Source organism: Bufo gargarizans, chromosome 5 (genome assembly GCF_014858855.1).
Source record: "Bufo gargarizans isolate SCDJY-AF-19 chromosome 5, ASM1485885v1, whole genome shotgun sequence".
NCBI classification, from domain to species: Eukaryota; Metazoa; Chordata; class Amphibia; order Anura; family Bufonidae; genus Bufo; species Bufo gargarizans.
Genome location: NC_058084.1, coordinates 318,708,546 through 318,733,934, shown reverse-complemented (window position 1 = coordinate 318,733,934; position 25,389 = coordinate 318,708,546). Strand labels below are relative to the sequence as shown.

The window sequence follows — 25,389 nt, the reverse complement described above, 5'->3', positions numbered from 1 at the left end:
TTCTGGAATAATGTTCTTTGGACAGATGAGTCCAAAATTGAATTATTTGGACACAACAGCAGAGGACATGTTTGGCGTAAACCAAACACAGCATTCCAAGAAAAGAACCTCATACCAACTGTGAAGCATGGAGGTGGAAGTGTCATGGTTTGGGGCTGCTTTGCTGCAGCAGGACCTGGTCAGCTCACCATCATAGAATCCACGATGAATTCTACTGTGTATCAGAAGGTGCTTGAAGAACATGTGAGACCATCAGTTAGAAAATTAAAGCTGAAGCGGAACTGGACCATGCAACATGACAATGACCCAAAACATACTAGTAAATCAACCAAAGATTGGCTGAAAAAGAAGAAATGGAGAGTCCTGGAATGGCCAAGTCAAAGTCCAGATTTGAATCCCATTGAGATGCTGTGGGGTGACTTGAAAAGGGCTGTACGTGCAAGAAACCCCTCAAACATCTCACAGCTGAAAAAGTTCTGCATTGAGGAGTGGGGTAAAATTTCCTCAGACCGATGTCGAAGACTGGTAGATGGCTACAAGAACCGTCTCACTGCAGTTATTTCAGCCAAAGGAGGTAACACTCGCTATTAGGGGCAAGGGTGTCCTATCTTTTTCCTCAGTTAGAATAGGCATTTTTGTAGAATGACATTTACAGAAGATCTTGAAAAGACTTTTCTTCAGTTTTCTTTGTTTAGTCGGATTACTTTAATCTCTCTGTATTGTTGAAACGGAGATGAAATAACCTTTTATTAAAAATGTTACAAAAAACCACATGCTTTCAAAGGGTGTCCTAATTTTTTCACATGACTGTATGTTCACACCACAAATTTTTCCCATAGATTTCAGCACAGATTGTACTCTGAAAACTGTGCAGCATGTGTGCTGAGACCACCTTCTATTGGGAGTCTGTGCTGCCTTTCATACAACTGCAGATTATTTACTTGTGGTTTTACAGACCACGCCAAGAACAGACAAGTTCATTTCCTCACGGACATTGTGACGGGAATCTGCTCATGGTTTTGCCTCATTCAGTGGTGCTGAACTGTGAGCAGGTCAGCAGCACTGAAATTGAAAAATTGGGAACAAAGCCAGGGCTACACGACATGTGCCACTCGACAATAAGTAGCGTGACACATAGGGCACAACTACACTGCAACATGTGTTGTGCGACGTTGTTGCACCAATGTCGCGCGACAATTTTTATCATAATAGTCTATGTTGGATGGATTTTTTGCTACTGTTGCAGCATGTTGCAGTGCAACACCATAGACTATAATTATAAAAATTGTTGCGTGATATTGGTGCGACAAAATGTTGCGCAACACATATCATCGTGTAGCCCTAGCCTAAGAGGAACTGAATAGAATACTACCAAAGTTGCTCTTTCAGCACATAGGATACTTCACAATAAATCAAACTAAGAACTGAATTGTTTCTGAAAAGACTATGTTCACATTAGGCTACATGCACACGACCATTCCGTTTTTTGCAGTCCGCAAATTGCGGAAGCGTAGAAATGCTTATTTTTGTCCGCAAAACGGAAATGAATAGGGCATGTTATATTTTTTTTGCGGGGCTACAGAACAGAGCAACGGATGCGGACAGCACACGGAGGGCTGTCTGCATCTTTTATGGCCCCATTGAAGTGAATGGGTCAGCATCCAATCCGCAAAAACTGCGGCTCGGATGCAGACAAAAACAACGGTCGTGTGCATTTTTAGAGAAGTTTATGGGAAAATGCATCAAAAATGCTGTACCCAGAAAATAATGCTTTTTAAAAACACACCAAGAGGCAAAAACACTAGAAAACTATCATAAAACATAACACAAAGAAACCCACAATGTTTGTTTGGTGTTTTATATGCTACTGCTGCCCAACATCTAAAATGAAGACGCATTGCAAAAATGCTATGAAAATGCTCCAAAGCACACTGCTAAAAAAGCGGCGTAATGTGACACCATCCCGACTAAGTGATAAAACTATCATTAAACAAAAACAACGGTCGTGTGCATGAGGCCTAAGTGTCATGAATTCTGTCTTTAATGGAGCCATGACAGCTATATTACGATCCAACCATTAAACAAATCGTAGCAAATCCTAAAGGATTCCATTATAGTATGTTTGCTGCAGTTAAAACCCAGTGAAATGGAGAGTGACAGGAGTGTGAAAAGAGTCTGAGTTGAGTATTTAATTTAGAAAGACATGCTGATATGGATTTAACTCCCATAAGGGTGCTGCCACACTATGGTGGTCATTTATGATGCTGAAATACACCTATATTAGGCGTATTTCAGGCACAGATTGCGGCACAGCGGTTAGTTGCGACTACTCCCCGCACACACCAGGTCTAAAAAAGTTTATGGGAAAATGCATCAAAAATGCCGTACCCAGAAAATAATGCTTTTTAAAAACACACCAAGGGGCAAAAACACTAGAAAACTATCATAAAACATAACACAAAGAAACCCACAATGTTTGTTTGGTGTTTTATATGTTACTGCTGCCCAACATCTAAAATGTAGACGCATTGAAAACATGCAATGAAAATGCTCCAAAGCACACTGCTAAAAAAGCGGCGTAATGTGACACCATCCCGACTACGTGATAAAACTATCATTAAACTGGAGAATGACTGTAGAGAGTGAAGTTTGCACAAGCAACTTTATAAGCATGTTCATTCAGAAGCTCCAACATTATAAAATATTCTCCCTGCAAAAGAAGAGAAAATGAACAGTTAAATCACAATCAGGTTCCATCTTTTTTCCTGCTGTGAGTGAACTTGTAGTTGAATGCGAAGCTATGAGCACCTGCTGTAACATTTACCATTGTGCTTGAAAGTTTGTGAATCGGTCATAATTTTCTATATTTCTACATAAATTTGACTTAAAACTAAATCAGATTTTTTTACATGCCTTAAAAGTAGGCATAGATAAGTTGGTCATCTATTTATTGAGAAAAATGAACCAATATCACCTTTCTGTAAGTGGCAAAAGTATGTGAACCTTTAATTTTAGTATCTGGTGTCATTCCCTTGTGCAGCAATACCTGCAACTGAACGTTTCTGGTAATTGTTGATCAGTCCATAGAAATATACTGAATGTCCCATAGGCTGCAATGGTAATTAATTGCAGTCTATGGGACAAGCGATTTAACGATTGCATGTTCCAGTCCTCTAAGGGGACTTAACATAAATGTAAAAAATTATCAAAAGAGCATACATACCCAAAAGGGTATTACTGAAAACTACAGATTGCACCACAGACGTAAATATTAAATTATAGGTATTAAAACACAAAACAAACTATACAAATGTGATATTGCTATAATCGTACTGACCTGGAGAATGAAGGGAACAGGTACATTTTTTCACATAGGGAATGTTGTGAAAACAAAATCCAAGAAACTATGGCGGAATTGCAGTTTTTCTTTTCAATTTTACCCATTTGGATTTTTTCTCGTTTCCCACTATATCATATGCATTATTAAATGGTACCAGTGGAAAGTGCAACTTGTCCCACAAAGCCCTAATACAGCTACGTGAACAGAAAAACTAAAAAGCTAAGGCTCTGGGAAGGCAGGGAGTAAAAAACAAAAATGCAAAAACGAAAAATCCCACTACTTTTCCAATAGCATTCTGGCTTGTCCAAAGGGAAGACTGGTAGCAATGTTCTTTTTGGAGAGCAGCAGCTATCTCCTCTCAAACATGCCATGCAAAACATTGTTGTTTAGTGTCCTCCTGGTGGTGGACTCATGAACATTAACATTAGCTAATATGAAAAAAACCTTTAGTTGCTTAGAAGTTACCTTGGGTTCCTTTGTGACCTTGCAGACTATTTGCTCTTGGCAAGATCTTTGTGGGTCGACCATTAATAATGACACTGAATTTCTGGCATTTGCAAACAATCTGTCTGACTGTGAATTGGCAAAGTCAAAACTCTTTAGAGATGGTTTTATAAACTTTTCAATCCTAATGAGCATCAACAACTCTTTTTTCCTGAGGTCCTCAGAAATCTCCTTTGTTCGTACACTTCCATAAACATGTGTTGTGAACATCAGACTTTAATAGATCCCTGTTCTTTAACTAAAACAGGTCACCCAATCACAACTGATTGTCATCCCATTGATTGAAAAAACTTGACTCTAATTTTACCGTTAAAATATCTGCTAATCCTAAATGTTCACATACGTTTGCCACTCACAGACATGTGATAATAGACCATTTTCCTCAATAAGTCAGTGACCAAGTCTAATATTTTTGACTCATTGGTTTGATTTGGTTATCTTTATCTGCTTTTAGCGCCTGTGTGAAAATCTGATGTAGTTTTAGGTTCAATTTATGCAGAAATAAAGAAAAATCAGTAAGGTTCACAAACTTTCCGGAAACCACTCTATATCATAGATCTAATTGGACCTGTAAATTTTTAAGTATTTTATTATATTGACTTTTATTTGAGTTGGATGTACCCTGTATAATTTTGGTGCATTTTTTGATGGTTTTCAGCTTGTTCTATTTACTTGGAAAACTTATTACGCAAATGTAAAACCTATCTATAGACTTCCATTACCCAGTGGAGGCTGTTATGCATCAGTATACCTTTTTTGTGCAGTATGAAATAGCACAATCTGCTATGCTTTTGCCAACCAGTAAAACATATACTGCACATACATTTTTTTCAATAGAAGCTTATGAGTGATGGATACCACTGTATGTTTATACAGTAGTGGCCATTGGAGACATATGCTGTAGGTATACTATACACACACAGGCAAACACAGTGTGAGGGTACATCCATACTGGTATTTTCCAGTACCAACAAAGTGGGAGACATTTTAAAATACATTTTTAATCAGAAAATAACCTATTTTTTAAATCACATTGTTAGGTTTAAAATATTTTTGAAGCATTTTTTATGTTATTTTTTATTTTCTGTGTCAATACTTAATACTTAAACAAAAAAACATAAAATCTTGCAGTTTTCACACTGGCCACAAAGGATAGTCATATACACCACGTCTTGCTCTGTGCAGTTACTGCTTATCTGTACGCAGAGATGACATCATTACAGGCAGGATTAGAATGATAGATAAGACAGGATCCACCAATCACAATAAGTAATTGTCAGGGCTTATCTAGTCTTTTTTTTTTACAATAACCTCTGCACAGGTCACAGAGCATGCCTAGAAAACTCTTCCATAGAAGTCAATGAGGTTCCCTCTAGGCCATGGATGTCAAACTCATGGCCCTCCAGATGTTGCAAAACTACAACTCCCATCATTCCCTGATAGCTGTAGTATGCCCATGCATGATGGGAGTTGTAGTTTTGCAACAGCTGGAGGGCCACGAGTTTGACATCCCTGCTCTAGGCCATTATGTCTATGGACCATGGGGCCGCCAAAAAGCATTTTTTCTCTAAATGCTGTTAAGAACAGATCAGGCAATGAAATAAAATAGAATAAACTCCTAAGCTCCTTCTAGTGGTTGCTTGTGGCGACCAGAATTTTATTACTTATGTTGTATATTTGTAGCTATGTATGAGAATAATGGTGTTACAACTCCTTAATAAATATATTTAGAAATGAATCCGCATAAAATGCTGGACGTAGAAAGGCATAAACCAATAATGATACTATAAATAATAATCAGAACATACGTAACGGAACAAAAAGATTCTTACTTTGGGTAGTGTTGAAAATCCAAAACTTACAAAATGATTGTAAAGCACAAATTCTAAAAAGAAAGTTCAGTTAGTTCAGATAATGAATGCAACTCATTTATGCTAATTATTCGTGAGTTGGCGAACACTATGTAGCTTTTTTAACTCTGTTACAATGTAACAAGTCTTCTTTAGACTTTCATTTCTTAATTGTTCAAACTTTTTAGTATGCAGGATACATTTTTCTTAACAAGAAGCAATGTTTTAGTGTTCAACATTTTGGTCATTTACACTGGATGCTATTGATATGGCTACACTTCTTGTTATCATTTTCACAAAAAAGCCACCAGAAACATGTAAATATCTCTGTAAGGAAAAAGACATAGTAATCAAATATGATATAGCTCTAACTGATAGTTTACAATTAGGGATGAGCGAACCCGAACTTTACAGGTTTCGGATTTGGAGGGAATTCCGTTATGGATTCCATTATAACGGAATATAATGGAATTCCTAGACACAATGCAAAACGGAAGCCTTAAAGAGGCTTTCCGTTTTGATCGATCATAATCGAAGTCTATGGCCAAGCATAACGGATCCGTTTGGTTTCCATTATGCAGGACTTTGTTTTCTTTCCTGCATAAGGGAAACCAGATGGATTTGTTATGCTTGGCCATAGACTTTTATTATGACGGATCAAAATGGAACTCTAAGGCTCTTAACCTACATTTTTTTGGGGGGAAAGATAAAAAAACTGCAATTTTTACATTATTTTGTGGAATTGTTTTACGGGGTTCACTGTGTGGTAAGAATAGCATCATTTTATTATGTGGGTCTGTATAGTCATGATATTGGCACATTTCTATATATTTTTACTATTTTTTTTTCTCCTCCTGCAGCCTGTCAACTGCTCCCTCATTCTCCTCCAGACTGACAGGGAGGGGGTGGCTACTTTATCTGCTCATGTCTCTGGTTCGGTACAAGAGATATTGTTGTGCTTTTAATAAGTTTAAACAGTTATATTTACTTATTTTAGTTATAATGGGTATTCAGATTGGTCATCATTTTTGGGCGGAGCAAGGGCTCGTATCTGTCATCTTCTTGATTGAGTTTTCTGCATAATCCATTGATTGAATATCTCTCACAAATTTAAAGCTGTAATGCATAATATTCTTGTGTTGGTTGAGTAGTGTTTTGTTGGTATCATATAGTGGAGAATTCTGGGTACTGCATATCATTTTATATTTTTGAAATTTATGTTGATTCATTTTTGTTTGTATTTTAACCTATTGTATAATAAACCATTTATATTTTTGCATAGACGCTTGTACCCTGTTTTACTGATTGCACAAAATAACCAGGTTCTCGATTGAACTCTTTGAGATGTTTATGTCCATCTCACGGGTCAATATAGTTTGCATAATTTTTCCTTTGACCCGATAATTTTTTTAAAAATATTTATATAAAGCATTTGCTTTATATACCCGACAATATGGGCTTTGCATTGTTTGAAAGCTGGCATTCTAGCTGAAAATGAAAGTAAAATCCCAACTCGATTTCTAACAGTGATATCTCCTGCTTTGGTCTTGTATGAGCTGGAATGCCAGCTTTAAAACAAGACAAATTGTAGGCTTCCAGCTGCTACCATTGAGGAGATATCAGCATCTAAAGCAGCCCACCCCTGCCACATCTGCCCAAGCTCAACTCAGGGGCGGAACAGTTACAGAGGACCTTTCACCGGTCCTGACATGATCATATAACTAGCTGGCTGTGTAAGGCATACTGAAGTCATGTTACAGCGCTTACTATGTTTTCTATGCGCTGCTCCATTCGCCTGCTGTTGCTATGGGCAACTAAGACCGTTTCCTGATAACTGTTAGTTTTGATAAATGAGGCTCTTAATTTTTGCAGTGTTACTCCTAAACCTGTAAAGGTAAAGACACACTTGATTATCTAGTTGTATTGTTTTTCATGTGACTCGGAAAGCAAGTGTTTGCTTGCTTAAAATAGGACCTGTCAGCTCTTGTAATATGTCAGTTTCACTAGTATTCCACTAAATGATATCAATAAAAACAGCTGGTCGCTCCACTTTTTTCAAAGATAATTTATTTTAAATGTTAAAACATAACAAAAACTATATACATTTGATATTCCTGTAATTGTACTGACCCACAGAATAAAAGTACTGTGTCATTTTTATTGCACAGAGAACACCATAACAATGAAATGTATATAACAATGGCAAATTGCATTTTTTCCAGTTCCACCCATTAATAACTTTTTACGGCTTCCCCAAACATGGCATAGAAAATTAAAATGATGCCATTAGAAAGTACAACTCCCCCAAAACACAAGCCCTCATACGGCTATGTTAAGTAAGATAAAAATACTTGTTTTTACAAAAAAATCTGTGTTTGTTTTGTTGAATTCCACTTTTACTGTAGCATCAGGTATCTCTAGAGTATTGCTAGAGAAGCACTTTGCATATTGTGTGGTAAAGATAGAATATGGACAGGAGGACAGTGTAAAATGGGAACTTAATTGATGTTTGTGTGTGCCATGATCTGGATGCTGGTAGACATGTGGGTCATGGCATCAGTACATAGCCTAATTTGGTAGAGAGAAGTAAATAGAAGGGTAAGAATTTATATTAGTGCAACAGTATGGTTTCTCAACCATTTCTGCAATTGTGAAGAAGAGAGACACACTTAACAGCATTAAAGTGACTGACAAATCAACCACAGTGCACAGTGCAACCTCTCCATCTTATTGTTGAGATGGAGAGGTTGCTGTATTTATGGATTAAGGAAAAGCAAATGAGAGGGGACACTGTTCCAGGAAACTTTATCTGTGAAAGTACAAAATGCATTTTTGAAGAACTGAAAGGAAAGGCAGAGTCAAGTGGTTATGCTGCTGGTACAAGTCGTTATGAAGAGTTTAGAGCCAGCAAAGGTTGGTTTGAACGTTTCAAGCAAAGATGTGAAGTAAAGAGTGTGATACGTTATGGAGAGGCAGCTAGCTCAAACCGCGAAGCAGCTGATTTTTTTAAGCTGGAATTTCAGCATCTTATGGATGATGAAGGCTACCTTCCACAACAAGTTTTCAATTGTGATGAAACTGGCTTATTCTGGAAGAAAATGTCCAAGCGAACATACATCACAAGAGAAGAAGCTAGTCTTCCTGGACATAAGCCTATGAAAGACTGACTAAACCTCCTTCTGAGTGCTAATGCATCAGGAGAATTAAGCTAAAACCAATGTTGGTTTATCATTCTGATACCCCTAGAGCTTTCAAACAGACAAAAGTCATTAATCCCAATTTAGGAGTGTTCTGGCACTGCAATAGGAAGGCCTGGGTGACCAGACATGTGTTTAATGAATGGGCAACAAAAGTATTTTCCTTCAGTGAAATCATATCTGGAGAAAAACAGACTGCCGCTAAAAGCACTGCTGCTGTTAGACAACGCTCCTGGTCATGACCCAGCACTGGCAGAATCATTGGAGGCATAATTTAATTTCATCACAATTAAATTCCTACCTCCAAACACCATTCCTCATTCTTCAACCTATGGATCAACAGGTCATCTCAAACTTCAAGAAACTGTACACCAAGAAGATGTTTGCGAAACATATGGCAATGTCCGCACGTGCCATATTCTTTTGCATTGCGCCGAACTTTGACCCATAACACATCCATCAGATGGGACAGGACTGCCAATTGAGATGTGCTATCGATAGGTGTGATACACAGAGGGGTGTGATATACTTATAATATACTTTCTAACATCGAAAGTATATTATAGTGCAGTTGTATGCTTCCAGAAAATACTGATTAAGGGCAGCAATCTATCAGCTTCCACAAAATAGTGATTGAGGTTTTCCATATAACTGCTTCCACAAAATTACTGCTTGAGGGTGATATACTAGCTTCAACTAACAACTGATTGAGGCCTGCCATATATCAGCTTCCACAAATACTGCTCTTCTCTAGGGACTTTGGCACAGAATCATTTTGAAAATGACAGGCAGAGGAAGAGGCAGGCCAATCCGCAGTGGTGGTATGGGTCGGGCAGGTGCACCAGGCCGGAGCCTAAGTGGGAAGTTAGAGAAGGTGCTTGCAATTATGTCAAAGGACGCACCAGAGTTGATTGAGTGGCTCACTCAGCCTTCCGCTTCTGCACCCTCCTCATCCTCTATATCTGCACCCTCCTCACTTTCTGCTGTGTGCACCCCCAAAGACACCACCACCACTATAGCCCCCCCACTCGAGTTAGAGGAATTATTTTTCCATCCATTCCCAGACCTTACCTGTGCAGCCATTCTTGGCATCGGATGAGGAAGAGGAGGTAGCAATGGCCGCCACCCAGCGGTCTGACGACAGTACCCAGATCAGTCCCCGCTGTTGCTGCCTGCTCCTAGATCTATAATGTCAGTGGTGGTGAAGGTGACGATGAAGATGTGTCGATGGACATCACATGGGTGCACACAAGAGAGGAAGAGGAGGGGGAGTTTAGAGGGAGAGACGGAGCAGCAGATAGGGAGGAGAAGGAGGAGAAGCAGGCAGAACTCACAGTGCACATGAGGCAAAAAGCAGACTGCAAATGTATCTGGAGTGAGCCATCCACCATGCACGGTCACATCTTGCGCTCCCAGGATGCAGGCATATAGCGCCATAGTGTGAGCTTTTTTAATGTGTCCTTTGTTGACAATAGTGTTGCCATCTGCAGCCTGTGCTGTCAACACATATGTCGCGGTAAGCCCAACATTCACCTAGAGACAACCACCTTAAGAAGGCACCTGGCCTCCCATCACCGAGTCCAGTGGGAGCAACGCCGTCAGAACCCAAAAAGCCACACTCCCGGCGCTCCACGTCCTGCCTCTTCTCCTTCTCCTCCCATTTGTCCTCCACTCCACCTTCCACCGTGCCATTGTCGCGTCCATCTGGCACAAGGCAGGCTTCCGTGGGCCGAATGTTCGAGCATAAAAAAAAAATGATTACGCCGGTTTATCCTCTTGCCCAACGGCTGACTGCTGGCTTGTCGGAACTGCTAGCCTGCCAACTGCAACTACTGCCATATAAATTGGTGGACTCTGAAGACTTTAGAAAATTTGTGGCCATTGACACACCGCAATGGAAGGTCCCCAGAAGGAAATATTTCTCCCAGAAGGGCATCCCTGAACTATATGTCCACGATCAGCGGCAAGTTAATATATCTCTGGCACACAGTGTCAGTTCCAAGATACATCTGACCACAGACACGTGGTCTAGCAAACACGGGCAGGGAAGGTACATAACTTTTACTGCCCACTGGGTGAACCTTCTGATGGCCATCAAGCATGTAACCTGTGGCACCCATGTGGATTTGGTATTACCGCCATGGATTGCATGCAGGCCTGCCTCTTCTTCTCCTCCTCCTACTCCATCCTCCGTCTCCTCCTCTGTTGACTCCTCCTTTTCCACTGCTACCGCCTCTTCCGCTGCACCCCCCCCAAGCTCCCCAGAACCTATTCGACGTGCCAGGTGAGACATTGCAATGATGTGCTGCGGCTGTTGTGCCTGGAAGCCAAGAGCCACACTGGTCCTGCACTGCTTTCAGCTCTGCAGTCACAGGCCGATCAGTGTCTATCCCAGATCAATTTGACAGTTGGGTAAAGTGGTGTGCGACAACGGTGCCAATCTGCTGAAAAAGGGCAAAATGGCACACATCCTGAACTTAGTCATGCAGCGATTCGTTGCCAAATTCCCTAGGGTCCAGGATGTCTTGGGCAGCCAAGAAAATCTCGGGCCACTTTAGAAGATCTTACATGGCCATGGCTCGCCTTGCTGACTTGTAGCGGTGACACCACTTGCCCGTCAGACGTCTGATTTGTGACTGCCCGACGCGTTGGAACTCCACCTTGTATATGCTTGATAGGCGGCTACAGCAGAAACGTGCCGTTAATGACTACCTGTACTAACTCTGCGGCAGGACAGGTTCTGGGGAGCTTGGTTTCTTTTCATTGCGCCAGTGGCTGCTCATGCACGACGCATGCAGACTTCTGCGGCCATTTGATGAGATCACCAAACTGGTCAGTCGCAGCCAGGGTGCCATCAGTGACATCGTACCTTTACGCCTTCTTTCTGGAGCGTGCATTGCTTTGTGTCATTGATCAAGCTGTCGAGGAGCAGGAGCTGTAAGATGAGGAAGTTGCAATGCTGAATGAATTCCCAGGGGGGCTCTCCATCTGAGACTAGTCAGCAGGAGTCTGAAGAGGAGTCAGAGGAGGATGGTGGCTGGGGGGAAGAGCAGGGGGAGGATGAGCAAGAAATACAGGCTTTAAACTTTTCGGGGATTCCTGGTATTATCCGTGGTTGGGGGGAGGAGACCGAAGATGACATTCTCCTGGGCAATGAGCAGGAGCCAGGGGGCTCCACCGCTTCCAATTTAGTGCAAATGGGGGCTTTCATGCTCCAGTGTTAGAAGGTTGACCCCCGTATAAAAAGCATAAAGGTCAAGGTCCTGTAATGGGTGGCAACGTACTTAGACCCCCGGCATCACAGATTGTTGTCAGAATGCAGCATTTCCAGGCCTTGCTGTGAGAGATGCTGCATTCTGCTGTTGCGGGAACTGGCAGAGGATTTTTAACCCACAGCGAAACAGGTGTCCTACTGCACCTGCTAAAAGAGGGTGGTTTGAAGATGTGTTGGTCACTTTGGATATGAGATCATTCTTGCATCCAACCCATCGACAGCCTCCCTCCGGATCCAGCCTCAGGCAACGCCTAGACTGACAGGTGGTCCGACTTCATCGGGTTAACGGCCGATGTGGACGCTCTGAGAAGCGAGGAACCCCTTGACTACTGGGTATGCAGGCTTGACCTATGGCCAGAGCTGGCACAATTTGCCATGGAACTCTTGGCTTGCCCCTTGTTGAGTGTCCTGTCAGAAAGGATGTTCAGCGCAGCAGGGAGGATCGTGATCGATAAGTGCACTCGCCTAGCTCACGACAGTGTGGACTACCTCACATTTTTTAAAAGGAATGAGGCATGGATCTCGGAGGAATTCAACACCTGTGATGACCACGTGTAATTGAATTTCCTCATGCCAGCCCACACATATCCGCCACAACCCAGAACAAAGAATGGTCCTTGCCTTATGTATATACAGCGGCATAAAAGGCCTTTTATGTCAGGTGAATGCCTAATTTTTGGGGCCTGTACTGTCTGACAGTTACATATTTATCCTGTGACTGCCTAATGTACTTCCAGCCAGAGAATTCAAAGTCCTTTGCTGTCAGGTGAATGCCTATTGGCTAATTTTTGGTGCCTGTACTGGCCGACAGTTACATATTTATCCTGTGACTGCCTAATGTACCTCCAGCCACAGAATCCAAAGTTCTTTGCTGTCAGGTGAATGCCTAGTGGACAAATTTTTGGGTTCTGTACTGGCCGACAGTTACATTTTTATCCTATGACTGCCTAATGTACCTCCAGCCAGAGAATCTGAAGTTCTTTGCTGTGAGGTGAATGCCTATTGCCTAATATTTAAGGGGGTACTGGCTGACAGTTACATTTTTTATCTCTAGCCATATAATCACACCCCTGTCTCACTCCTCTGCCTCTCATTATGGTGGTGTATGGACCGCATTCACCATAAGGATCTTCTAATGTCACATGGTCATGTGACTGTGCCCCCCACCCCGTACCCCTAGTCATTCCCTGTACTGTGCCCTGTTATACCCTTTTATCCAGTCACGGTATGGCGGTATTATCCGGTCACTGTACAGAGGTGTTATCTGGTTAATGTATGGCGGTGGTATCCAATAAGTGGATGCCCATAACTGTATCCCTTTCCCTGCCCATGCCAACCTTTTTTAGACCTGGCATGAGCAGGAAAAATATGCAGATTGCGGTGCTAAGGACCTTTGCGTCACAATCTGTGCCAGAAATACTCCTAACATAGACGTATTTCTATATAATAAATGACCACCTTATTGTATTATTATTCGGGGGTAGGGCTAATATCTTTATATTATATATATTCTAGTGTATTATACTGTGCCCTGTATTTCCCAGTAGAAAATGATCCTTGGGAAACACAGTCCTCATCCCTGATTACCAGGACCAGGTAGCGCTCTGTCAGTACATGGCGGCCTCCCCTCTGACATTAGGGCTGGGTTCACATCCTATTTTTGCCATCCATTTAACGCATACCAAAAATGTATGCGTTAACAGATGCCTCAGACTGATGGCATAGAGTGGCGTCCGTTCACCATACAGTTCCATGGTAGAAAAAGAAAACTACGCTAACGTATGCATTTTTTAATGGACTCTACAGGATACAAAAACGTGGAGTGCTGCACATTTGTGTACATCAAACCGATAGGAAATAAAATGTTTCTAGGCTCCAGCAGGGCACATTCTTGAGAGTTTCCCTTTAAGACGCATAAAAATGGCCCCTGATTAAAATACATATATTTTGTGGGAATTTTTGCCAATGACCCCCCTCTGGTATATCACTGTCCATGTTGTGGGACTATTTGTGTACTTCTAGTAAGTGTTTGCTGGCTGCAAATATAACCTGAAGGTTTTTCAGGTTCGCCTGCCATTAAAGTAAATGGGGCCTGCCGCAAACGCGCAGTTCGCAAACATTTGATTCGATGTTCGTCCATCACTATGCACAAAGTCACTGTTTATGTGGTTTATACAGAATATAAGATTGAGCAGGAGATTGTCAATTTAGCCCAGTTTATGGGTCTGGAAGTTGATAAAGATGATGTAGAAGAGCTCATTCAAGACTATGAGGGTGAACTGACTACAGAAGAGTTACTTGAGCTTGACAAGACAACAGAGCATGACAGTGGAGAAGAGGAATGTTGTGAAGATGACCATGTTATCACAGCTCAAGAGATGAAGAATCTGTTTTCTTCCAGGGAAGTTGTGATAGTGTTGTCCGAAAACTCCCAGACATCGCTCTTGCTGAGCTTAAAACCTGTGATTATGAAGACAAGGTGCTGAGTTACTTCAAGCCAAGAAAAGACCTTGAAGATGTTCCCATACATGTAGTGAGTGATACAGAAGCTTCTTCTGACTGCTAAAGGTCAGAACCTGCTTTATTTCTATTAATTTTGTGCTTAATGTGCCTCGATCCTCCCTTTTTTCTTATTCTGGGTTGACATTTTTGAGGTTTGGAACCAATTACCCATTTTTCATAGACTTATGGTTTCAACATACAATTTTTTCAACATACAATGGTCGTCACAGAACCAATTAATATTGTATGTTGAGGGATCACTGTATAGCAACATTATCTCCTCTACATCAGGAGATATAATCTTTAAAAATCAGTTCGGGAGTGAAAGCAGCTGATACCTGCTTTCACTGTTGGCACTTGAGATATGAAGGGTGAAAGCATTCCTCCCATCCACCTTTTTTCTTGGGTTGAACTATTAGGTGTCTTTCTCAAAGCTGAGCATAGTTCAGGCAAACTGTTAGCAGTTAAAAGGATTATCCAGTATTAACATGCTTTTTAAATACCACTCCCTCCTCACTGGACCTGCGAAGGAAACCATACTTACCTTCCACTTAGTTCTGGCTCCAAAGGTCCTGGGCTGCTTTCACTGTGCTTCAGTCCCTACATGAAAACCTCTGGCATGGACAGGGTCACATGTACAGCCGCAGCCAATGACTGATTTCAAGCGGCATGTGATGCAGCAATGACATGTCACTTGGTGGCACATGACCTCCAAGGCCAGTCACTGGCTGCAGCAATGCACATAACTCATCCATGCCAGAAATTTACATGCAGGGACCAATGCGCAGTGTAGACAGCACAGAGTGGTGAGTAGCAGATAAGTATGCTTCTCTTCACAGGTCCAGTGGGGAGGAGGTGATATTTAAAAAGGATGTCAATCCTGAATAACTCCTTTAAGGACTGTTATAAGATTTGAAGATTTATGATCCATAACATTGATGTAAAAGTGGGGATAGTGACCACTACTAAACATAAGCGCTTTTTTTTTATTTATTTTTTATGTGGGTTGCACAAGCTCCTTAAGCATTATTCTCTAACTAAATGCAGGTTACCTCACCAAAATGCTTCAGTATAACCAGGAAATTGGGCTTCTCACAGCAAGCATTTGTAGACTCTTAGGCTCTGCAACTCACTGAGCCTTCCAGCCCTGTATTTATGCCCCAGTAATGAACCTGGGCTGTTTTGGGCTAGGGCAGGGGTAGGCAAACTGTGGCACTCCAGCTGTTGTGAAACTACAACTCCCAGTGTGCATACTTGCTCTTCTCTTCTCAAAACTCTCATAGAAAAAAATTAAGCATGCTGGGAATTTTAGTTTCACAACAGCTGGAGTGCTGCAGGTTGCCCACCCCTGGGCTTGGGTAAAGTGGTGTACTGGAGTCGGGAAGGAATGGCAGGTTCGACAAGCAATCCTATTTGGCATTTCATAAAAATACAGCCTTGTAAAGATATGTAGAAAAGACCTCAGCAAACTACAATTCGCTGAGGAAATCAAGCTTTCTCTGATTCTTTCATCTCACCCATCTAAGCAGACTAGGTGAGATATACACCCCCTCTACTACCTTTCCAGAGACTGAAGCACAGTGAAGGACCTATGGAGCCAGAACTAAGTGGAAGGCAAGTATGGTTTCCTTCGCAGGTCCAGTGTGGAGGGAGTGGTGTGTATATATATATATATATATATATACATACAGTACAGACCAAAAGTTTGGACACACCTTCTCATTCAAAGAGTTTTCTTTATTTTCATTACTATGAAAATTGTAGATTCACACTGAAGGCATCAAAACTTAACACATGTGGAATTATATACATAACAAAAAAGTGTGAAACAACTGAAAATATGTCATATTCTAGGTTCTTCAAAGTAGCCACCTTTTGCTTTGATTACTGCTTTGCACACTCTTGGCATTCTCTTGATGAGCTTCAAGAGGTAGTCACCTGAAATGGTTTTCACTTCACAGGTGTGCCCTGTCAGGTTTTATAAGTAGGATTTCTTGCCTTATAAATGGGGTTGGGACCATCAGTTGAGTTGTGGAGAAGTCAGGTGGATACACAGCTGATAGTCCTACTGAATAGACTGTTAGAATTTGTATTATGGCAAGAAAAAAGCAGATAAGTAAAGAAAAACGAGTGGCCATCATTACTTTACGAAATGAAGGTCAGTCAGTCCGAAAAATTGGGAAAACTTTGAAAGTGTCCCCAAGTGCAGTCACAAAAACCATCAAGCGCTACAAAGAAACTGGCTCACATGCGGACCGCCCCAGGAAAGGAAGACCAAGAGTCACCTCTGCTGCGGAGGATAAGTTCATCCGAGTCACCAGCCTCAGAAATCGCAGGTTAACAGCAGCTCAGATTAGAGACCAGGTCAATGCCACACAGAGTTCTAGCAGCAGACACATCTCTAGAACAACTGTTAGGCCTCATGCACACGACAGTTTATTTTCACGGTCCGCAAAAACGGGGTCCGTAGGTCCGTGATCCGTGATCGTTTTTTCGTCCGTGGGTCTTCCTTGATTTTTGGAGGATCCACGGACATGAAAAAAAAGTCATTTTGGTGTCCGCCTGGCCGTGCGGAGCCAAACGGATCCGTCCTGAATTACAATGCAAGTCAATGGGGACGGATCCGTTTGAGGTTGACACAATATGGTGCAATTACAAACGGATCCGTCCCCATTGACTTTCAATGTAAAGTCAGGAGTCCCTTTACTTTCACACTTGCGTTCATATAATGCAGACGGTGGCTCCGTTCAGAGCGGATCCGTCTGCATTATATTGTTAAAACATTTCTAAGTCTGAAAGTAGCCTCAGACGGATCCGTCCAGAATTTACATTGAAAGTCAATGGGGGACGGATCCGTTTAAAAATTGAGCCACAGTGTGTCATCTTCAAACGGATCCGTCCCCATTGACTTACATTGTAAGTCTGGACGGATTCGCTTGCCTCCGCACGGCCAGGCGGACACCCGAACATAACTTGAAGCGTCCCCATCACCATGGGAACGCCTCTATGTTAGAATATACTGTCGGATATGAGCTACATCGTGAAACTCAGATCCGACAGTATATTCTAACACAGAGGCATTCCCATGGTGATGGGGACGCTTCAGGTTAGAATATACTGAAAAACTGTGTACATGACTGCCCCCTGCTGCCTGGCAGCACCCGATCTCTTACAGGGGGCCGTGATCAGCACAATTAACTCCTCAGGTGCCGCACCTGAAGGGGTTAATTGTACTATCATATCCCCCTGTAAGAGATCAGGGCTGCCAGGCAGCAGGGGGCAGACCCCCCCCTCCCCAGTTTGAATATCGTTGGTGGCACAGTGTGCGCCCCCTATCGCCCCCCCTCCCTCCCTCTATTGTAATAAATCATTGGTGGCACAGTGTGCGCCACCCATCGGTCCCCCCTCCCTCTATAGCAGTAACAACATTGGTGGCAGTGTGCGGCCTCCCATCTCCCCCCCCCCCGATCATTGGTGGCAGCGTAGTTCCGATCGGAGTCCCAGTTTAATCGCTAGGGCTCCGATCGGTAGCCATGGCAACCAGGACGCTACTGCAGCCCTGGTTGCCATGGTTACTTAGCAATAGTACAATAGTAGAAGATTCATACTTACCTGCTTGCTGCTGCGATGTCTGTGACAGGCCGGGAGCTCCTCCTACTGGTAAGTGACAGTTCTTTAGCAATGCGAAACTGGGACTCCGATCGGAACTCCGCTGCCACCAATGATCGGGAGGGGGGGAGATGGGAGGCCGCACAGTGGCCACCAATGTTGTTACTGCTATAGAGGGAGGGGGGGCCGATGGGGGGCGCACACTGTGCCACCAACGATTTATTACAATAGAGGGAGGGGGGGGGGGCGATGGGGGGGCACACTGTGCTACCAACGATTTATTACAATAGAGGGAGGGAGGGGGGGGGCGATGGGGGGCACACACTGTGCCACTAACGATTTATTACAATAGAGGGAGGGAGGGGGGGGCCGCACTGGCCACCAATGATATTCAAACTGGGGAGGGGGGGTCTGCCCCCTGCTGCCTGGCAGCCCTGATCTCTTACAGGGGGATATGATAGTACAATTAACCCCTTCAGGTGCCGCACCTGAAGGGGTTAATTGTGCTGATCACGGCCCCCTGTAAGAGATCGGGTGCTGCCAGGCAGCAGGGGGCAGTCTTGTACACAGTTTGTAGTGTATTCTAACTAGAAGCGTCCCCATCACCATGGGAACGCTTCTGTGTTAGAATATACTGTCGGATATGAGTTTTCACGAAGTGAAAACTTAGATCTGAAAAAGCTTTTATGCAGACGGATCTTCGGATCCGTCTGTATGAAAGCAACCTACGGCCACGGATCACGGACACGGATGCCAATCTTGTGTGCATCCGTGTTCTTTCACGGACCCATTGACTTGAATGGGTCCGTGAACCGTTGTCCGTTAAAAAAATAGGACAGGTCATATTTTTTTGACGGACAGGATACACGGATCACGGCCTCGGCTGCAAAACGGTGCAATTTCCGATTTTTCCACGGACCCATTGAAAGTCAATGGGTCCGCGAAAAAGAACGGAAAACGGCACAACGGCAACTGATGCACACAACGGTCGTGTGCATGAGGCCTTAAGAGGAGACTGTGTGAATCAGGCCTTCATGGTAGAATATCTGCTAGGAAACCACTGCTAAGGACAGGCAACAAGCAGAAGAGACTTGTTTGGGCTAAAGAACACAAGGAATGGACATTAGACCAGTGGAAATCTGTGCTTTGGTCTGATGAGTCCAAATTTGAGATCTTTGTTTCCAACCACCGTGTCTTTGTGCGACGCAGAAAAGGTGAACGGATGGACTCTACATGCCTGGTTCCCACCGTGAAGCATGGAGGAGGAGGTGTTGGGAATTTATTCAAAATTTTTGGCATACTGAACCAGCATGGCTACCACACCATCTTGCAGTGGCATTCTATTCCATCCGGTTTGCGTTTAGTTGGACCATCATTTATTTTTCAACAGGACAATGACCCCAAACACACCTCCAGGCTGTGAAAGGGCTATTTGACCATGAAGGAGAGTGATGGGGTGCTGCGCCAGATGACCTGGCCTCCACAGTCACCAGACCTGAACCCAATGGAGATGGTTTGGGGTGAGCTGGACCGCAGAGTGAAGGCAAAAGGGCCAACAAGTGTTAAGCATCTCTGGGAACTCCTTCAAGACTGTTGGAAGACCATTTCAGGTGACTACCTCTTGAAGCTCATCAAGAGAATGCCAAGAGGGTGCAAAGCAGTAATCAAAGCAAAAGGTGGCTACTTTGAAGAACCTAGAATATGACATTTCTTCAGTTGTTTCACACTTTTTTGTTATGTATATAATTCCACATGTGTTAATTCATAGTTTTGATGCCTTCAGTGTGAATCTACAATTTTCATAGTCATGAAAATAAAGAAAACTCTTTGAATGAGAAGGTGTGTCCAAACTTTTGGTCTGTACTGTATATATATATAAATATATGTATATATAGTAGCATGTAGCAGTAGTATAAACATAGTAGCATGCAAATGTTTGGGCACACCTGGTCAAAAGTGCTGTTACTGTGAACAGTAAAGCAACTTGAAGGAGAAATGATCTCCAAAATGCATGAAGTTAAAGATGAAAGGAGTACCTTACAAAAGTATGGGAACCCAAGGAGATTTGAGCGCTCATATAACTTTGACAGAGTTAGTTAGGATTAAGGCTTTTTTGCAATGATCGTTAGGAAAGGCCAGGTGATGCAAATTTCAAAGCTTTATAAATACCCAGGCTCCTCTAACCTTGTCCCAAAAAATGGCAGCTATGGGTTTTTCTAAGTAGCTGCCTAACACTCTGAAAATGAAAATGGTTAAGGCACACAAAGCAGGAGAAGGCTATAAAAGGATAGCAAAGCAGCTTCAGGTTGCCATTTTCTCAGTTCAAAATTTAATTAAGAAATGGCAGTTAAAAGAAACAGTGAAGGTCAAGAAATTAAAATTTAAGACAGCTGCTAGAAAGGCTAATCAGAACCCCCGCTTGACTGCAAAAGACCTTCAGGAAAATTTATCAGACTCTGGAGTTGTGCTACATTGTTCAACTGTTTAGAGACACCTGCACAAATATTAGCTCATGGAATAGTCATGAAATGAAAACCATTTCTGCATCCTCACCACAAATTTCAGCTTCAGAAGTTTACGAAAGAACATCCAAACAAGTCTCTTCCTTTTCCTTACTGATCATTAGATCTGCACAATTATGGCCTTCATGGAATAGCCATCAAAAGAAAACCTTTCCTCCATCTTTTCGATAAAATTCAGCATCATAAGTTTGCAAAAGAACATCTAAACAAGCATGATGCACTTTGGAAACAAGTCCTGTGGGCCAATAAGGTTAAAATAGAACTCTTTGGCCACAATGGGCAAAGTTATGTTTGCAGAAAAAGAGCACATAATTTCATGAAAGGAACACCTCTCCAATCATTAAGCATGGGGGTGTATCAATCATGCTTTGGGGTTATGTTGCAGCCAGTGGTACAGGGAACATATCACAGGTAGAGGGAAGAATGGATTCAATGAAATCCCAGAAAATTCTGGAAGCAAACATTACACCAACTGTAAAAAAGCTAAAGTTGAAAAGAGGATGGCTTCTACAAATGGATAACACACCTCAAAATCAACAATGGGGCGCAATCAAAAGGCGCAAGCTGAAGATTTTACCATGGGCCTCACAGATTCCTGATCAGAAAATCTGTGGTTAGACCTCAAAAGAGCAATACATGGAACACAGCCTTTTACAAGCATTTACAAGCTGTGATACTTGCCAAAGGGTATGTTACTAGGTACTAACTATGCCGTGTGCCAAAAGTTTTGCTTCAAACCCTTTCCCTTTTTTTTTTTTAAATAGGAAAATAAAAAATAGTTTTTGCTTAAAATTAGGGATGAGCGAACTCGAACTGTATAGTTCGGGTTCGTACCGAATTTTGGGGTGTCCGTGACACGGACCTGAACCCGGACATTTTCGTAAAAGTCCGGGTTCGGGTTCGGTGTTCGTCGCTTTCTTGGCGCTTTTGTGACGCTTTCTTGGCGCTTTTTGAAAGGCTGCAAAGCAGCCAATCAACAAGCGTCATACTACTTGCCCCAAGAGGCCATCACAGCCATGCCTACTATTGGCATGGCTGTGATTGGCCAGAGCACCATGTGACCCAGCCTCTATTTAAGCTGGAGTCACATAGCGCCGCCCGTCACTCTGCTCTGATTAGCGTAGGGAGAGGTTGCGGCTGCGACAGTAGGGCGAGATTAGGCAGATTAACTCCTCCAAAGTACTTGATTATTGATCGATCTGCAGCTGTGGATCATTGAGCTGCTGATACTCAATTGCTCACTGTTTTTAGGCTGCCCAGACCGTTTGTCAGTCACATTTTTCTGGGGTGATCGGCGGCCATTTTGTGTCTTGTGGTGCGCCAGCACAAGCTGCGACCAAGTGCATTTAACCCTCAATGGTGTGGTTGTTTTTTGGCTAAAGCCTACATCAGGGTGAAGCTGTCACACCAAGTGCATTTAACCAGCAATAGTCTGTTCATTTTTTGGCCATATACAAAATCAGGGGCAAGCTGCGCCTGTCACCAAGTGCCTTTAACCCTCAATGGTGTGGTTGTTTTTTGGCTAAAGCCTACATCAGGGTGAAGCTGTCACACCAAGTGCATTTAACCAGCAATAGTCTGTTTATTTTTTGGCCATATACTACATCAGGGGCAAGCTGCGCCCATCACCAAGTGCATTTAACCCTCAGTAGTGTGGTTGGTCAAGCTATTACACCAAGTGCATTTAACCAGCAATAGTCTGTTCATTTTTTGGCCATATACTAAATCAGGGGCAAGCTGCGCCCGTCACCAAGTGCATTTAACCCTCAGTAGTCTGTTCATTTTTTGGCCATATACTACATCAGGGGCAAGCTGCGCCCGTCACCAAGTGCATTTAACCCTCAGTAGTGTGGTTGGTCAAGCTATCACACCAAGTGCATTTAACCAGCAATAGTCTGTTAATTTTATGGCCATATACTACATCAGGGGCAAGCTGCGCCCGTCACCAAGTGCATTTAACCCTCAGTAGTGTGGTTGGTCAAGCTGTGACACCAAGTGCATTTAACCAGCAATAGTCTGTTCATTTTTTGGCCATATACTACATCAGGGGCAAGCTGCGCCCGTCACCAAGTGCATTTAACCCTCAGTAGTGTGGTTGGTCAAGCTATCACACCAAGTGCATTTAACCAGCAATAGTCTGTTAATTTTATGGCCATATACTACATCAGGGGCAAGCTGCGCCCGTCACCAAGTGCATTTAACCCTCAGTAGTGTGGTTGGTCAAGCTGTGACACCAAGTGCATTTAACCAGCAATAGTCTGTTCATTTTTTGGCCATATACTACATCAGGGGCAAGCTGCGCCCGTCACCAAGTGCATTTAACCCTCAGTAGTGTGGTTGGTCAAGCTGTCACACCAAGTGCATTTAACCAGCAATAGTCTGTTCATTTTTTGGCCATATACTACATCAGGGGCAAGCTGCGCCCGTCACCAAGTGCATTTAACCAGCAATAGTGTGGTTATTTTTTGGCCATATCCCAGTCTAATTCTGTCACTAAATCCATACCGGTCACCCAGCGCCTAAATACTAGGCCTCAAATTTATATCCCGCTAAATCTGTCGTTACCGCTGTACTGTTGTGGCTGGGCAAGTTATTTAGTGTCCGTCAAAGCACATTTTTTGTTCAGGGTTGAAATACAATTCCCAATTTAGCAATTTCATAATTTAGTGGTTTCTGCTATATCAGAGCTATTTGAAATCTATCCCTAAAAGGGTATATAATATTCAAGGTGCACATAGGGTCATTCAGAATAACTTCACACACACACGCTACTGTGCATTTCCAAGTCCAATTCTGTTAGTAAATCCATACCGGTCACCCAGCGCCTAAATACTAGGCCTCAAATTTATATCCCGCTAAATCTCTCGTTACCGCTGTCCTGTTGTGGCTGGGAAAGTTATTTAGTGTCCGTCAAAGCACATTTTTTGTTCAGGGTTGAAATACAATTCCCAATTTAGCAATTTCATAATTTAGTGGTTCCTGCTATATCAGAGCTATTTGAAATCTATCCCTAAAAGGGTATATAATATTCAAGGTGCACATAGGGTCATTCAGAATAACTTCACACACATGCTACTGTGCATTTCCAAGTCCAATTCTGTTAGTAAATCCATACCGGTCACCCAGCGCCTAAATACTAGGCCTCAAATTTATATCCCGCTAAATCTCTTGTTACCGCTGTCCTGTTGTGGCTGGGAAAGTTATTTAGTGTCCGTCAAAGCACATTTTTTGTTCTGGGTTGAAATACAATTCCCAATTTAGCAATTTCATAATTTAGTGGTTTCTGCTATATCAGAGCTATTTGAAATCTATCCCTAAAAGGGTATATAATATTCAAGGTGCACATAGGGTCATTCAGAATAACTTCACACACACGCTACTGTGCATTTCCAAGTCCAATTCTGTTAGTAAATCCATACCGGTCACCCAGCGCCTAAATACTAGGCCCTTAAATTTATATCCCGCTAAATCTCTCGTTACCGCTGTCCTGTTGTGGCTGGGAAAGTTATTTAGTGTCCGTCAAAGCACATTTTTTGTTCTGGGTTGAAATACAATTCCCAATTTAGCAATTTCATAATTTAGTGGTTTCTGCTATATCAGAGCTATTTGAAATCTATCCCTAAAAGGGTATATAATATTCAAGGTGCACATAGGGTCATTCAGAATAACTTCACACACACGCTACTGTGCATTTCCAAGTCCAATTCTGTTAGTAAATCCATACCGGTCACCCAGCGCCTAAATACTAGGCCTCAAATTTATATCCCGCTAAATCTCTCGTTACCGCTGTCCTGTTGTGGCTGGGAAAGTTATTTAGTGTCCGTCAAAGCACATTTTTTGTTCTGGGTTGAAATACAATTCTCAATTTAGCAATTTCATAATTTAGTGGTTTCTGCTATATCAGAGCTATTTGAAATCTATCCCTAAAAGGGTATATAATATTCAAGGTGCACATAGGGTCATTCAGAATAACTTCACACACACGCTACTGTGCATTTCCAAGTCCAATTCTGTTAGTAAATCCATACCGGTCACCCAGCGCCTAAATACTAGGCCTCAAATTTATATCCCGCTAAATCTCTCGTTACCGCTGTCCTGTTGTGGCTGGGAAAGTTATTTAGTGTCCGTCAAAGCACATTTTTTGTTCTGGGTTGAAATACAATTCCCAATTTAGCAATTTCATAATTTAGTGGTTTCTGCTACATCAGAGCTATTTGAAATCTATCCCTAAAAGGGTATATAATATTCAAGGTGCACATAGGGTCATTCAGAATAACTTCACACACAAGCTACTGTGCATTTCCAAGTCTAATTCTGTCACTAAATCCATACCGGTCACCCAGTGCCTAAATACTAGGCCTCAAATTTATATCCCGCTGAATTTGAATACAATACATTGGGCCAAATAATATTTTTGTTGTTGTGGTGAACCATAACAATGAGGAAAACATCTAGTAAGGGACGCGGACGTGGACATGGTCGTGGTGGTGTTAGTGGACCCTCTGGTGCTGGGAGAGGACGTGGCCGTTCTGCCACATCCACACGTCCTAGTGTACCAACTACCTCAGGTCCCAGTAGCCGCCAGAATTTA

The 25,389-nt window shown here is 42.5% G+C and overlaps 1 protein-coding gene across 3 annotated transcripts in view; it reads right to left on the bottom strand.

Moving 5' to 3' along the window:
- Window positions 1–1,840: 1,840 nt before the first annotated feature.
- LY86 (lymphocyte antigen 86) overlaps window positions 1,841–25,389 on the bottom strand; it is a 40,763-nt gene continuing 17,214 nt past the window's right edge. For 2 of the 3 annotated variants that reach the window (XM_044294018.1, XM_044294020.1), the window contains 2 exons: window positions 5,677–5,729; window positions 1,841–2,710 (listed from right to left, as the gene is read on the bottom strand). In XM_044294018.1, the coding sequence (XP_044149953.1) occupies window positions 2,618–2,710; window positions 5,677–5,729 (146 nt within the window). In that variant the 3' untranslated portion in view covers window positions 1,841–2,617. Of the gene's footprint in view, window positions 2,711–5,676; window positions 5,730–14,209; window positions 14,626–25,389 lie in introns of those variants that run through there. The other variant, XM_044294019.1, reaches the window with a different exon arrangement.